Consider the following 14,749-nt stretch of genomic DNA (forward strand, 5'->3'; position numbering starts at 1 on the left):
GGAACCTGGAGATGCTGCACATCCTCCTGTGAGCAGGACACTCATTGGGACCCTGCACAGTGTGATGGCCCCAAACACAAAGCTCTCAAGAAAGCTCAGCCTCTCAGTGCAGAAAGAGGTTGTGGTGCCAGGGGATGTGTCCACAGAGGGTAGAGTCAGGTGGGCTCAGGCAGTTGCCTGGAGAGTCTTTGAGGAAGAGGACATGAGGCCTCAGTCATGGGTACATGCTCTTCTTCTGTGTGAACAGGGGCCAGGTCTCTCCAGGGCACCTTCCAGAGCCTCTTCCTTCCTAACTCCTTGGGGCGCTCAAGCCCCACAGACCCTCCAGTGTTGGCTGCCACATCCTCCCTGGAGCAGCCACTAAAGTTTCCTGCTGCCCTCATGGCTTCAGGGATGCTCAGTCACGTCACTGGGAGGAGATCCTAGTGTGTCCTGTCCTCACCTGCTACAGGCATACTTGACTTGAACTATGTTTGTTTTACTCCAACGGACATTTTATGTCACAATGTTTACAGTAGAGACATACCCCTCCACCATTGACCCTTTCCACACTGCTGTACCCACCGGGTGATTTGCATATTGTGCCCTAGGGGAGGAGGTAAAAGCTCAGCTGTAACCTTGCCTTGACAGACCAGGACTCCTCAGTTCACCTTCTCACAATGAGGCTCTCTGCTCAGCTCCTGGGGCGGCTAATGCTCTGGGTCCCTGGTAAAGACAGAAAAAATACGATGTGGGAAAATGGGGTCAGAAGGTGAGTTCTGGGTGCTCCACAGCTTCCCATATTTCAACCATGTGTTAGAGGCACATGGTCTATGCTCCAGGAAAGAGAATTCGTATTTTTGTCTTACGAATAATCAGGATTCACCTCCAAGGAACAATGACCTCTGATTAAGATCCTGAAAATAAAGAGTTCCTTGCTGGCTGATAAATAATGAGCTCATTTTAGAAAGTCTACTTTTCATGATATAAATCAAAACTTGAAAATATATGTAACTGTAAAACAGGGAAATCATGAAACCTGCTCATAATGTGTCTATATAACTTTGCACTTCTCTGTTATTATTTCAGGATCCAATGGAGATATTGTGATGGCCCAGACTCCACTCTCCTGGCCTGTCAGCCTGTCAGCCCTGGAGAGCCAGCCTCCATGTCCTGCAGGTCTAGTCAGAATCTCTTGTCCAGTGATGGATACACCTATTTGGAATGGTACCTGCAGAAGCCAGGCCAGTCTCCACAGCTCCTCATCTATTTTGTTTCAAACCGGGCCTCTGGAGTCCCAGACAGGTTCAGTGGCTGTGGGTCAGGCACTGATTTCACACTGAAAATCAGCTGGGTGGGGGCTGAGGATGTTGGGGTTTATTACTGCACGCAGGCTCTACAGCTTCTTCCCACAGTGGTACAACCCCATAGAGAAACCTGCCTGCTGGGGTGTCCCAGCTGCTCACATGCACTGCTTGTCTGGGGAGCAGGTCAGCAGGGTCTCTGAGTCTGCAGAAGAAGAGGCTGTTGGAGAATTCAGGGCAAAGTTTGTTGCTCAGGACTCCGGCCCATGAGAGCCTCAGCTGCACCTCAGTCCCACATGTTAAGGCCCCATCAGCTGTCACATGTGGCCACGTGCTCTGAGAACAGCCAGCTCTGATGAAGGAAGAGTGAATGAAAGCTCATCCTCAGCCTCCCTGTCTGGCCCACATTTGTCGAGTCCATTTATCTGTAGAACAATCAGATCATGGATGCAGGTTAGTGCTAACTCAAGTGAAATACATGTTGGAAATGACTGGTTTGGGGATAGTTTTATACATGGTAACACTTGGTCATGTTTGGAAATTACTGTCTTCCCACTTTCCAAGCTTTCTCTCTCCTTTACCACTCACATGAACCTACCCTTCCTAGTAGTATGGTGGAGAAAGCATTTTACACCAGCTATTTTCGCGGGAGTATGGCTAAGAATAATCAGTTATAATGTTTGATTTTTTTTACTACTTATAGATTTTTAAAATCCAGTGGAAATATACATCCTAATACCAAAATAGTTTGATTTACCTTAATTACCTTTTGCTGACAAAAAATGAGGTTCTTATAATTCCAAAAGTGGGATATGAAAATAAACAAAATAACTCAGAAGGAAAACATAAAGTTTACATAACGTACCATAAGAACAATGCAGAACTGTATGAGGCTTTTATTCTCAAATTCTTAGAATTTTAAAAGTATTTTACTGACATAGTACTTTAGAGAGGAAATATTTAGTACTATGTTGTCATAAGAAAATCATTCAAAGAATGAATAAATGCATTATTTTTATGTGACACTATTTTTTCCTGAAAATAAATCTGAATCCTCTATTTTAGTTGTAAATGCATAGAAAAATTATGCTCTTAATAGATTCTATTGACAATAATGTTCTAAATTTATATGCTTTCTTAATACGAGGGCTACGGTCTGATACATATCTGTATACGTTTTGCCATGCAAATTTTAAACCTAACAGACATGCTTTCTGTTAAAAAATCAGTAGTGCTTTCTCCACCATAATGCTAGAGAGGGCAGTTTCGTGTGAATGGTAAAGGAGAGAGAACGTTTGGAAAGTGGGAAGAGAGCAATTTCCCAATATGACCAAGTGTTACCACATAAAAAAACTATCCCCAAACCAGTCATTTCTAACATGTATTTCACTTGTGTTACCACTAATCTGCATCCATGATCTGATTGTCCTGCCAAATAAATTTATATGAATCCGAGTAATGAGTGATGCCTTTTACATGTGACAACACGGTGTAGAGAGAGAAAAAGGCTGATTGAATCAATAGAACAAGATCCCGATGCAGGCTAATGGTTTAAATTATGCTTGAGATGATTTATATTAAGATAACAGATTCTGTAGTAAGTGCAATTAAAATTCCAATGTGTCATTTCTGTTAGGTTTAAAAGTTGCATGGCAAAATGTACATACATATTTATTAGATCGTAGCCCTCAAATTAAGAAACATAAACACTTAATATGTTATTCAAAAATACTAATTAATGCATCATTTAACCTAAATGTTATTACAGAATGCAGTAAAAGAAAATAAAATGTAAATAGCAAGAGCAGGAGCTAAGCAATGCCATCGTCACTTTTAGCCCTCCTGTGATTGACAGCACCTAGCCACCTTGAGTTTCTGCTTTTCTATGAGACAGGAGATAAAATCAAAACCCATTCAAGGTGGTTAGATATATTTTTAGGAAAAGCAAACAAATGTACAACCTACATGATGCTGATATCCCAAAGGTCTATACTCTCAAGTCAAATTGGTGAAAAATGCATGATTCCAAATCTGAAAGGGGAGAGATACAAGGAGAATCAGAGCATAATCAAATTTATTACAAAAAAGCCTCAAAATATGGTGGACTAAATGGAACAAGGTTTCTGTGTCTGTGCCATGGCAGTGCAGAGGCAGGCAGGTGGCCTTGGTGATGTAGGTGGCTCTGCTCCACGAGGTCAGTCAGGTAGGCAGGAGGCACGAACACCCTGAGGACACAGCCTTCCTCCTACCTTAGAGTCCCTGTCCCCATGGCCATCCTCAGCAGCATGAGGTGGGACAGAGTGGAGAGAAAGTTGTTTTTTCTAAGGACCAAAAATAAAAACAGAAACAAATAAAACCTTGAGCTTTCCATCAGTGACAAATGTACTTTTGACTCAATCACAGATTTGAGAAATTTTCCATTGAGTGGATCTCCTGATAAAGCCACATTCGTTGTTTGTTTGTTTTAATCTGAAAATGTGTTTACATGATTCTTGTAGATTTTTTTTGACAACAAACTTACATATGTGGTAGCCTATTTGAAGTTGTCATTTACTATTTCATAATTGCTGCTAAAAAGTTATTTGTTAAAAACTCTGTGACTCTAACTGTTCTTTTTTGAAAGAAATAGTCTTTTTAAGATACTCAGATTCCTTTTAACCTCTTTATCGGGCCCTCCTTTTTTCTGATCCAAGGTATTGTTTTTTTATTTATGTCTAATTAATCAATTACTTTTCACAATCACAGAATCAAATGTCCTGTAAGTTGCTATGTCAAAGACCTGCCTGAAGATGGCAAACACACTCCACAATAAACAAAAGACAACACCGTGGTCTCAGGAACACTGGGAAAGTAGGAGTGCTGGGGTCCCATTATCAACAGGGAGCCCTAGAGTTAGAGTCAGGTCTTTCCTGTGACCTGGGCACTTGGGAGGAGCCACCCGTGTGCTGAGTTGTGGGAACCTGCCCCGTGCCCTGAGACTGGAAGCAGGGCCTTTGCTGTGTCCCACCTGCTATGGATTGAATTGTGCCCTCAGATTCATGTTGAAATCCTAGTTTTCATTGTGACTATAGAAATTAGGACCCTAAAAATGTAATCGAGGTCATAAGGGGGGGTTTCCCTGATCCAGTAGAAATCGTGTTTTGTTTTTGTTTGTTTGTTTGTTTTTGAGACAGAGTCTCGCTGTGTCGCCCAGGCTGGAGTGCGGTGGCCCAATCTCCACTCACTGCAGGCTCCGCCTCCCAGGTTCACGCCATTCTCCTCCCTCAGCCTCATGAGTAGCTGGGACTACAGGCACCCGCCACTACGCCCGGCTAATTTTTTGTATTTTTAGTAGAGACGGGGTTTCACCGTGTTAGCCAGGATGGTCTCGATCTCCTGATCTCGTGATCTGCTCGCTTTGGCCTTCCAAAGTGCTGGGATTACAGGCGTGAGCCACTGCGCCCGAGGAATTGGTGTTTTTATAAGATCCAGAGAGCTCTCCTTTTTCCCTTCTCTCTCTAACTGCCTTCCACTCTACGGAAATGCTGTGTGAAGACATCGTGAGAAGATGGTATCCGCAAACCAGGAAGAAGGTCTTTATCAGAAAGCAAACCCTGCTGGACATTGATCTGGGAAATTCCAGGCACCAGAAATATGAAAATTAAATTCGATGGTTTATGCCTTCTAGTCCAGTTTTGTTTTTGTTTCTTTGTTTTTTTTGTTTTTTTTTTTTTTGAGACGGAGTCTTGCTCTGTCGCCCAGGCTGGAGTGCAGTGGCCGGATCTCAGCTCACTACAAGCTCCGCCTGCCGGGTTTACGCCATTCTCCTGCCTCAGCCTCCCCAGTAGCTGGGATTACAGGCGCCCGCCACCTCGCCCGGCTCGTTTTTTGTATTTTTTTAGTAGAGACGGGGTTTCACCGTGTTTGCCAGGATGGTCTCGATCTCCTGACCTCGTGATCCGCCTGTCTCGGCCTCCCAAAGTGCTGGGATTACAGGCTTGAGCCACCGCGCCCGGCCAGTCCAGTTTTTTTTCGTGTGGCAGGGCAAGCTGACCCATCCACCTTTCCCACTCTAAGCAGGATCAGCCTCAGGATCTCCTACCTTACACTCGCTGCCTTCTGTGAATCAGATATTCTGATGAGGATCCTGTTGGATCCTACTCGAGTCAGGGGCCACACAGACTCCCACTGAGGGCTGAGGCCCACAGGCATCTGAGATAAGCAGAGGTCCAGAGAATGACAGCCCATGACTGTTCCCTGTAAAGACAGCTTCTTCCCAGATGGCTGAGGGCTGTCTTTGGCTGTGTCTATCTTTCTGAATAATGAGGGATGGAGCAGTTCTCTAAGCAAAACCACAACATTTCAGGACAATGATGCCTATGCAGGCCCTCCTATGTGTGCTGCTCAAACCTGGACATAGGTGGCTCTGGATACACTTAGGGAGGTGAGGAGATTTATAATCACAAGGAAGAAAGAGAGAACGAGAGCAGGTGAGAGGGAGAGAGAAGAGCGTGTGATGTGTGTATAGTACCAACACTGAAGAGTCATTCTGTAATGGTTTAGTGCTGAGTATGATGCTCAAATGATCAGGTTCTATTCCATGAAACTTATACAGGTACCTTTCATAGGAAAAGAGCCTTTGCACATGTAAATTAAGGATTATAAAATGGGCAGATTGTCCTGTATTGACCATTTAAAAAATGTCATTTTTTAAAAGCCTGCAGAAGAGAAGACAATTTGAAGACATCAACAGAGTAATACTATCTTATCTAGAATCTTCATTCTAAGAATTCAAGGATGCAGAAAAGGGGCCCTAAGTAATCTTTTCATATGTATATATGTGTAGATACATTTCCTGGTGCATCAGCTAGAGAAACCTTCAGGACAGCCCTTGATATCCTTGGTGCTATTTTCACAAATGAGTAAACTGTTCATCAGAGCACAGGTGTGGTTTGCACAAAGATACATGGCCAGCAATTATCAGGACTGAGCTTGAACCCAGCTTAGATAAATATGTTGCTTCCACATGGCCACGTTTGTTCCATAGAGGAATGAATGGCTTTTAAACTCAGAGAAGAGACAAAGCCAGAATGGTGGTGTGGAATTCTTAACACAAGCCCCTTGCTACCTCTGAATCTTGCCAAGATTACCACAATTATAAACTCAAGCCTTTCTGCAGTTTTATCTACAAAGCAAAACTTCCTCAAAGCCTTCACAAATATTAAATGTCTTTCTTTAAGATTTGAGGGCAGGGGCACATCTTGCCTTGTCCTAAACACCTCGCGTCTTGTCTACCATCCTCACCTCTCTGACCCAGTCCTTCCCACTCAAATTGTGTCCTGTAAATCTGATTTCTCCCCCGAATATGAAAACAAATGAATAAATAGCCCCCTACTTTTCTCATATCCAGAGAATACAAGAGCTAATCAGATACCCAGAGAGTATGAGAGTTAAAGGATTTATCCAAGAGCTTTTACACATAAGAAGTATTCTGGTGCTAGCCCTATTCACACTGAAATGTCCTGTGTGTCTTGTTAAAATTGATGCTAAAAATTGACCAAATAGAACTATTTTGAAGAACTGAGGGTGACCATTCCAAGATAATTCAGGTGTTTCCTAAACTTTCTGAAAATATCTTTGCATTAAAAAAAAAAAGAAAAGAATTGGCAAGAATTCAGACCATACTGTCCAAGAAAGAGTGTTTTTCCCCTTTCTTAGGTTGGATCTTTCAGGGATAATGATGCCTATGCAGGCAGCATATTTATAACACACAGGAAGCACTGGGAGGAAACAAGGCAGTGAAAGAGGAAAGAAAGGAGGGACACCAAAAGTCTCCTCAGCAAGGAGCTACCGCTGAGGATGACTGGAGCTCAAGCCCATGTGGAAACGTGGGAAAATGTCTCGGTATTATTCCACCTGAGAGGGAGCTGGGGTATGTGTACACCTCCCCTGTCCTCACTGATTGAGGGCTTTCTTAGAGGATCCTCATTGCAGGTGCTGTGAAAGGCCATGTGTGCAGGCAGAGCTGCCTTCTCCAGCTTCAGATAGAGCGATGAAGAACAGATATGGCCATGGGGAGTCAGCAGAAGTACAGCAAAGGGGAAAGGCAAAGGGTAGCAAGAGTGACTGCTACATTCACTCCCCAGCCTCCGCACACAAAAATTTGTGTATTTCAGTCCAGAGCTGCTTCTCTCTGAAGCTAAATCTTAGCAAGCAGTTTGCCAGTAATTTCCCTTGAAATTCAGGCTCCTGGAAAGCAGCAGGAAATCTGTGTACAGACTATACCACTGTGGTCTGGCCATTCCTAGTGAGGCATGAGTAATGCTCCCTGGACTCCCCAGGTTCTAGTCTTTTCATGTCGATGTAGTTGATTCCACTTCCCTTGATGCATAATCAGGCTGGGATGCCTGGGCAGAGGCAGATATGTGAGGTATAGGGGTTCAAATCTGTTTCCAAGTTTTATCAAGATTCAAAGTATTTCTTCATGTACATGGGCAGTGGCTTGGCAGGAGATGCAGATTCTCTCTCCTGGAAGTGAGGCAAGGAGGCTGGCATCTGGGTAAGGATGATGTCCCCACATACTGCTAAAGAGTCAAAGAAGAAAGTGGCATCGATGGTGCAGGGCAGGGACAGGCACTGAGTAGTCAACACTCTTACAGAAGAGAAAGTGTCTACTGATCTGGCCTTTCCACAGGGCCTCTTCCTCACCTGCTTTCTAGAAAGCCCAGTTTATTGGAAGCTGTACCTGAACACCTGAGAACATTCCAGCGGGAAAGGCAGCTCAGAGCATTAGCAATGGTATGTTACCTTGTTCTTCCTGTGAAGACAATTGATCATATGGGTCACCAAGATGAAGGTGCTGTCCATTTAGTCCCTGGTTATTACAGAGACCTACAGCTTTGGATAATGGAAGATCTATGAGTGGCACAGGCATTGAGGAATCACAGCATCATTATTGTGCATCTGCAGGGAATTGCTTGAAAATATACTGATAATAACAAATATTTAAGGTCACTACAAAATACCTTTGAATATTTAAATATGCTTCCGATAAAGGCTTTTTTCCCACAAGAAACAATGGGAGCAATGAGAAAATCACAGAGTTGTTATCAGTATAGTAAAAGGGATTGTTATTCTCATCACATCCATTTAAGTAACTTGAAGACCTGATAGCCCCACTCTCTAAGACATTATTAGACATTCCCTACAAGTGGTCATACTCTCCTATATACCCCCAATACAACTCTAAAATATATTACTCCATGTAGTCCTTAGGTTTGTATTAAATTTTGACTTTTTTCCCCCAAAATATCTCTTGTTGAAACAATGGATCTAGAGAGAAATACAATCCCTCCAGGCAAATCTATCAGGCCTGGTCTGACCTGGGACCTTGAGGACACCGCCCCTGTGCTGAGTTACTGAGATGAACCAGCCCCAGAGCTGTGCCCAGCCTGCCCCCTCTCCTGTTGATTTGCATGTTCTAGGTCACAGCCCCCTTCCCTGAAGACTTTTTAATAGTCTGGTCGCACCCTGTGCAGGAATCGGTCCCAGTCAGGACGCAGCATGGACATGAGGGTCCCCACTCAGCTCCTGGGGCTCCTGCTGCTCTGGCTCCCACGTAAGGAAGGAGAACACTAGGAATTTACTCAGCCAGTGTGCTCTGTACAGCCTGGCTCTTCAGGGAAATTCTCATATAATATGGTTAAAAGTGTAAATATTTGTTTTTGTGTTTCCAATCTGAGATGACAGATGTGACATCCAGATGACCCAGCCTCCATCCTCCCTCTCTGCCTCTGTAGGAGACAGAGTCACCATCACTTGCCAGGTGAGTCAAAGCATTAGCAACTATTTAAATTGGTATCTGCAGAAAACACGGAAAGCACCTAAGTTCTTGACCTATAGGGCATCCAGTTTGCAGAGAAGGGTGCCGTTTCAGTTCAGTGGCAGCAGATATGGAAGAGATTTCACCTCTTTTCTTTATGAATACCCAGACTCAGGAATTCTTAGCAACACAGACTAATGCATTGGGTCTCACAATGAAACAAGGGAGTTCCTTGAACCCCTTGCAGGACTTGTGATGGGGTGTGGCATGCAGGGTCTCAAGGGAATTTCGAATTTGATGTAGGGGAAGAAGGGAGAGGGAGACTAAAATTTGGTTGATGGCCACCATGTGCCAGGTGCTCCCAACACAGTCTCAAACTCATGACATCTCCCAGCCAATGGAGTCACCCCCTTAACTAGTTCCACCTGGAGCTCCATCTCCCAGACAAGCAAAGGCCATGTTGGGGGGCTTTGGACTCAGCTGCCTGCCGTTCCATCTCAGATGTTATCATGGGAAAGTTGTTTAACCTCTTTGAGCCTCAGTTCCCTCACATGTAAAATGGACCTACAAGTTTCTCACATAGGGTTGCCCTGGGGCCAGGATTGCCAAAATATAGGATGCCTGTATGGGACATACTTATACTAAATAGGTTCCCCAAATTGTTATAGCTCTAAAATATTATGGCTTCAAATCAAATGTCTGACCCTTATATGACAGAGCAAAAACCACAAACACAAAGAAGTAATAGGGTCAAGAGAAAAGAGCGTGCACCTGGAGAGCAGACATCCAGGAACACCATCTCTGCTCTGTGTAAGCCAGGCTGCCACTCTGATAATTAAATGATTCTGTGCCTCGCTGACTCCTCTGTGCCATAGGGACCTAAAGAAAGGCCCTACTCCCTCACATGGCACAACTAAGTACTTTGAAAACATTTAAAGCATGAAAACTGTATGTTTTACGCTCTATCCAGGATGGGCCAGGAGCAGTGGCTCACACCTGTAATCCCAGCAGTTTGGGAGGCTGAGGCAGGCAGATCACTTGAGGTCAGGAGTTCAAGACCAGCCTGGCCAATATGGCAAAACCCTGTTTCTACTAAAAATACAAAAATTAGTTGGGTGTGGTGGCAGGCTCCTATAATTCCAGCTCCTTGGGAGGTTGAGGCAAGATAATTGCTCGAACCTGGGAGGCAGAGGTCGCAGTGAGTTAAGATTGCACCACTGCACTCCAGCCTGGGTGACAGAGAAAGACTCCATTTCAAAAGAAATAAATACATAAATACCCAGGATGTGTGTAGTGATACGCCAGTAAGTTCATAGAGTGTCATTTTTCATCCCTCCCTCCTGCACCGAAAAGCAAACTCATCCATCTAAGAGCACTCAAGACTGAAAAAAACCTTTACAGAAAAATCTAGCCTGTTCCTTGTAATCAGCAGTACTGCACTGAAACCATCACGGATATTGGCATCTTGTTCTCTTTCTGAAGACCTCCGGGGAGGCAGATTCTACAAACAGCCTTGGCAGCTGATGTGCTAGCACAATGTAGGATAAACTTATACAGTCAGAGCCAAGGAGGGCCTCCAGAATGCAGTGCAGCATGGTGTGCACTCATGGAGCCCTGACATGGCTAAGGAGCATTGTGAAAACTCAAGCCATCCCTCTCATCACTCCTCTTCCTTTTAATTGCAATTGACCCTTCAGAAATCAAGTACATTAAGGGGGAGGGAAAAGAAGAATTTATGCCAGTAAGACAGATTCTGAAGAATGCAAAACGAAACAATACCAAACACACAGAAATAGAACACTTTAGGCAGAAAGAAGGGGATGAAGAGATAGAGGGAAACATTTTTCCTCCCAGTACATAGTAGGTCCTCAATAAACATTTGTTCAATGAATGCATTCTTAGAAAGGGCAGTCTCCTTATCCATATTAATGAGAAATGTTTTCTTGATACACTATCTGGAAGTGACCATACTACAGCTGATTTAATGGTAAAGCCATCAAGTCAGCATTTCATCCTTCTACCTGGGTACTGACTCCAAGAATCTGTTCTCTATCAACACAGCAAGACTCTTGACTTAGAGCGCCTCATATACACAGCAGGAATAAAAGGAGAGGAGAAATAGAGAATGAAACTCAGCCTAACCTTCCTTATCTAGCTCTTTTCTAATTCATCCAGGTACCTTTTCCAATTCTTCACAAAGACACCATGTAAGTTTTCAGAAGATTTAGCTGGGTCACACCTCTAGGTTTACAGGATTTGAAGAGCTATGTCAATATAGAGACCAGTTTCTGGACCCTGAACAGCAAATCCAAAATCACTCTAAACTGGTGATTGTCAACCAGGATGGTTTTGCTCCTGGAGGACATTTGGCACCACCTAGAGACATATTTTTAAACTGTCACAATTAGCAGTTCTTATTGGCACTTAGTGGGTAGGGGCCAGGGATGCTGCTAAAGTGCCTGCAGGACAGTGGCCCACAACAAAGAATCATCTCAGTATCTCAGCAAAGAATCATGTCAATAATGCCACAATTGAGAAGCGCTGTGCTAGATTCAAATCTCTTCTACAGTGTCTTCTCAGACCAAAGTCTTACCTGTGACAACTTATAGTAACCTATCTGCTTTGGTGTCCACACCTTAATTTACCAAGTCAACAGATCCATCAAATTCCATACAACAGATGTACCAAAGGCCTGTAGCTGTCTACCAGGCATGCAAGCAAGGAAAAAGCAACAACTTTCCTCCAAATAAAACCACAGAAGTTAGTTAGAAAAGAAAGTGCAAAACAGAGGGTATCTTCTCAAAGAAGTAAAGCAAACAAAAAATCCAGAAGGTAGCCAAGCACAGAAATGCACATAGTGTTTCTGTCATTTCTGAGGAAATGAGTTAGAATTATGGATGGCTCAGGTCTCCTGGGTTCCATCTGAAGTCTTCTTTTTTTTTTTTTCTTTTTGTCTTAAGGAAGCTAATGGACAAGAAATTGAGAAAGAATGGGTGGAGGCCGTTTGGTTTAGTATGTTCTCTGGAACACTGTTGCGTTTCCCCCACGGAAAGACTTTACAAATGGTAGTTCAGTTACAGGTCAGCCCAGCAGAGCTTACTGAACCACAGTCCAGCTGAGGTGCCAAAACCACAGGAGTCCGGGGATACACAAGCCCTGAGCTTTCTTGGAAGAAGGACAAAGAGATTACCTGTTTCTTCTCTCCTCAGCTCTCTAAGTCCCCTGCTCTACACCACCCCTCTCCGAGCTAAGAGTAATCCTAGAAAACCTTTAACAAGTTTTTTTGCTTTAATTTGTAAGTACATACAAATTAAAAATGTGCTCCTGAAAAAAAAAAATCCCACCTCAGACCCATATCTCCAGGCTCTTTTCAAAGAGACAAAGTCAGTTTATTACATTTCTTCCAGAAATACTCTCTGCACATACTCAAACGTATGCATGCATATATCACCTTTCAAATTACAGGCAGAAATGGCAGAATTCAGTCTGTTGTGCACTTTTTTTTCAACTTATTTGAAGTTCAGAGGTACACGTGTGGAATGTGCAGGTTTGTTACATAGGTAAACGTGGGTCATGGTGGTTTGCTGTATAGATCAACCCATTACCTAGGTATTAAGCCCAGCATCTATTAGCTGTTCTTCCTGATGTTCTCCCTCCCCCGACTCCCATGACAGGCCCCAGTGTGTGTTGTTTCCCACCCATATGTCCTTGTGTTCTCATCGTTCAGCTCCCACTTATGAGAACATGAGGTATTTGGTTTTCTGTTCCTGAATTAGTTTGCTGAGGATAATGGGTTCCTGCTCCAACCACCTGCAAAGGTTATGATCTTGTTCCTTTTTATGGCTGCATAGTATTGCATGGAGTATATTTACCAAATTTTCTTTATCCAGTCTATTATTGATGGACATTTGGGTTGATTCCATGTCCTTGCTATTAGGAATAGTGTTGCAATGAAAGTACATGTGCATGTATCTTTGTAATAGAACGATTTATACTGCTTTGGGTGTATATCCAGTAATAGAATTGCTGGGTCAAACGCTATTTCTGCTTCTAGATCTTTGAGGAATCGTCACACTGTCTTCCACAATGGCTGAACTAATTTACACTCCCACCAGCATGTATAAAAGCATTCCTTTTTCTCTGCAACCTCTCCAGCATCTGTTGTTTCTGGACTTTTTAATAATTGCCATTCTGACTGGCATGAGATAATATTTCATTGTGGTTTTTAATTTGCATTTCTCAAATGATCAGAGACGTTGAGCTTTTCTTCATATGTTTTTGGCTGCACAAATGTCTTCTTTTGAGAAGTATCTGTTCATGTCCTTTGCCTATTTTTAATGTTTTTTTCCTTGTAAATTTGTTAAGGTTCCTTGTAGACCCTGGATATTAGGTCTTCATCACATGGAAATACTGGTATGTGAAGTCCAATGTACAGATGCCACTATCCAAGCACCTATTCTTACTGTCACCTTAAGATATTATAAACGCATCAGCCATCTTGCCTTTGAGTTCTTATATTTTGTATCACTCATACACATTAATAAATCTGCATGCCTTTCCTTCTATTAATCTGCCTTTTGTAGGTTGATTTTCAGCATCACTTCACAGGGTAAAGTGGAAGTTGGCTCTTGGCCCATGCAATATATCTATTCATAAATAGATATAGATATATTTAATTACATATGTGTAAAACAACTATATTACATATAAAACAAACATAAATTACAAACACAAATACACCATGTAAATGCATTTATGCCAGGGGCCACTAGGCCCTCTTGCCACCTACTGACAGGGAAGGGAAACGAGAAAGCTACAGGAGTCTTTCTCTGCCATACCCACGTGACCCTACATTGATGGCAAACACTGGCTCAGCACGTTTTAACCAGACCCAGCCCAGGTGCCACCACCCTCCAGTGCAAAAACTGCCCACATTCCTAGAATCTGGCAATCAGGATAGGCGCTCTCCTTTTGAAGACCTTCAGTAAGCACATGCATGGAGTTCTGTTTCAAGTGGGTAGAGGAGGCTTTCGCCAGAGAGAAAGAAAGGTGAGGTCTGAGCCTTCAGGATGTGCTGGGGGGCAGGGTAAACATGGTTGAAGTAAGATGGCCAAATGATGGAGGGACAGTGAGGCTGGGGAAGGCCTGCACTGAGGACCATTTATAACTTTTCAGGAACCAGGAAGATGGCTTCAGACAATGAAACCACCCAGTCCTGAGTTCTTGCCTTTTCTGGCCTTTTCATCTGGATCTAGAGAACCCTAGAGGGCAGGCCTAAAGACCATCTAAGTGTCAGGGAGATGTTTGGGGAGCTAAGTCTGTGAGGTTTCTTCCATCTGTATAAAACATATAGAAAACAGAGTTCCGGCCTTCTACACTCCAAAATAGGTGGCAGGTGAGGAAAAACAAGTCAGAGTAAGTCTTTTTGACACTGCCACCCACGTGGATGGATAATGCCTGTCACCAAACTAAACCCTGGCTTGTGCGGTGATGTGGGGCTATTGTAGCAGATGTGAATGGTGCATGCACAAGCTGGGAAGCTGCAGAGAGCCTTGAGTCCCCAAGCTGGGCATCTGGCCTTGGTCAGAAGCACTGCTAGCTTCTCAGCTGGCCACTGCATTCAAAGGCTAGGCTGAGGAGTGTGTGGCCCTACAAAAAGCCCTGT

General features: G+C 43.5%; 1 gene segment (V, D, J or C); it reads left to right on the forward strand.

Moving 5' to 3' along the window:
* Positions 1 to 356: 356 nt before the first annotated feature.
* LOC111524977 lies at positions 357 to 3,875 on the forward strand. The segment is given in 2 exon segments: positions 357 to 751; positions 1,069 to 3,875. Coding segments are annotated over 2 exon segments (510 nt in total).
* Positions 3,876 to 14,749: the final 10,874 nt, after the last annotated feature.

The sequence above is a fragment of the Piliocolobus tephrosceles genome, chromosome 15, assembly GCF_002776525.5.
Source record: "Piliocolobus tephrosceles isolate RC106 chromosome 15, ASM277652v3, whole genome shotgun sequence".
Taxonomy (NCBI): Eukaryota; Metazoa; Chordata; class Mammalia; order Primates; family Cercopithecidae; genus Piliocolobus; species Piliocolobus tephrosceles.